The 1,431-nt window shown below is 43.5% G+C and overlaps 1 protein-coding gene across 1 annotated transcript in view; it reads left to right on the plus strand.

Moving 5' to 3' along the window:
* Positions 1–1,431, plus strand: part of LOC101858947 (1-phosphatidylinositol 4,5-bisphosphate phosphodiesterase classes I and II) — a gene marked incomplete at its 5' end in the record, with an annotated part of 72,027 nt that overhangs the window by 18,506 nt on the left and 52,090 nt on the right. Inside the window, 1 exon segment of the mRNA XM_013083898.2 lies at positions 206–290. Coding sequence (XP_012939352.1) covers positions 206–290 — 85 coding nt within the window.

Below are 1,431 nucleotides of genomic sequence, written 5' to 3' on the forward strand. Positions count from 1 at the left end.
TCCCTCTTCCCCCCCCCTCTCTCTCTGTCTCTCTCTCGCTTTCTCCCTCCCTCCCTCATATCAATTTATAGACCTAAGACTATTACTTTTCTGTTCCATGTAATGCTATTGTTGTCACCCATCTGCACAAAAAACAGATTATGACATTTATTAATTCTAATATGGAATATTTTTGTGTGACTTTATCATTATCGGCACTTCACAGCTGAAACCAGACATCCCCTTACCCAGCCCCAACGTGTTGAAGCGGAAGATCATCGTGAAAAACAAGAAGAAACATTTTCACCGAGGTAAGTGGTCTCCTGCGGCCCGCCGGGCTCGGTTGGCGGTGGTGTTGTGGATGAGCTTCTTGTTGCTCGTTTCTCTGGTGTACCGGTTTGTCCATTCTTGTTGTCGTTGGTGTTTGTGACTTTTCGCTCCCCAGCGTATGTTTGTGACTCTGTGGTGATGAATGTTTTGCCCACTCTCTGCATTTTGTGCCTGTCGCAGCCAGCTCAAGGCTGCCCCCCCCCCAACTCCACCCCCTCACATTTTCTCTCCACCCTTTCTATTGTACTGTGCTGAGCAGCTCGAAATGACTGGTTTGTGTTGGATAGACTAGAATTTTATGGCTGTCAACTCGTTTCAGGTCACTTGACTACAACAGAATGTAAGAATATATATATATATATATATATATATATATGTATGTGTGTGTGTATATACAATATTTGTGATTAGAAAGAGAAGTTTCTGGTATATGTTAATTTTTTACCCTTGAATTCACATCTTAATACTTTTAAGACTGTTGCTAAGAGACGTGGACATTTTTTTCTGCCCAAAGTGATATTGTTTTTATTTTATAAAATTCATTGTTTTACAAAAAAGTACACAAAAGGGGCGTTTCTCATTCCACAAAATTTGTTCGAAGTCTCGATAAATTGGAGATGTTTTTTCCCCCCTCCCAAACCGAAGAAGGTGGTAGCATATCTGACTGAACTCAGTATTTAGTAATGTATGCAGGGCAGAGAAAAGAAAGGGAAGTAAACATGTGCTTATTAAGCTGTGGTGTGGTCGTTATGATTGTGGTCAATAATGAACATGCTCCTACATGGTCGCCAGTGGCTTTGGTGCACTAAGTGTCTGCGCTGTGTCAAACTGTCATCTCAAATGTCGAAGCACCGAGGTGAGCAGAGGGGCGGCTCGTGCCTCTTGTTTCAAGTTCTGCACCTTTTGTGATAGGACCGTGACACAGTTCTCTCCTCCTGCACGTAGAGGACTCGGCGCTAAGGCTCATCACTGTGCTTTTGTGTAGATGTGTTCTTTGCACTTGTGTTGTCATGTGATGGATCATAGGTCAATGAGGCACAGGAAACTGGTGGTCTTTTACATCTCCTTCCCTCCCCCCTCCTTCTCTTTTCTATTTCTTTCACCCCCACCCCCCGGCCCCTT

Source organism: Aplysia californica, unplaced genomic scaffold (assembly GCF_000002075.1).
Source record: "Aplysia californica isolate F4 #8 unplaced genomic scaffold, AplCal3.0 scaffold00261, whole genome shotgun sequence".
Taxonomy (NCBI): Eukaryota; Metazoa; Mollusca; class Gastropoda; order Aplysiida; family Aplysiidae; genus Aplysia; species Aplysia californica.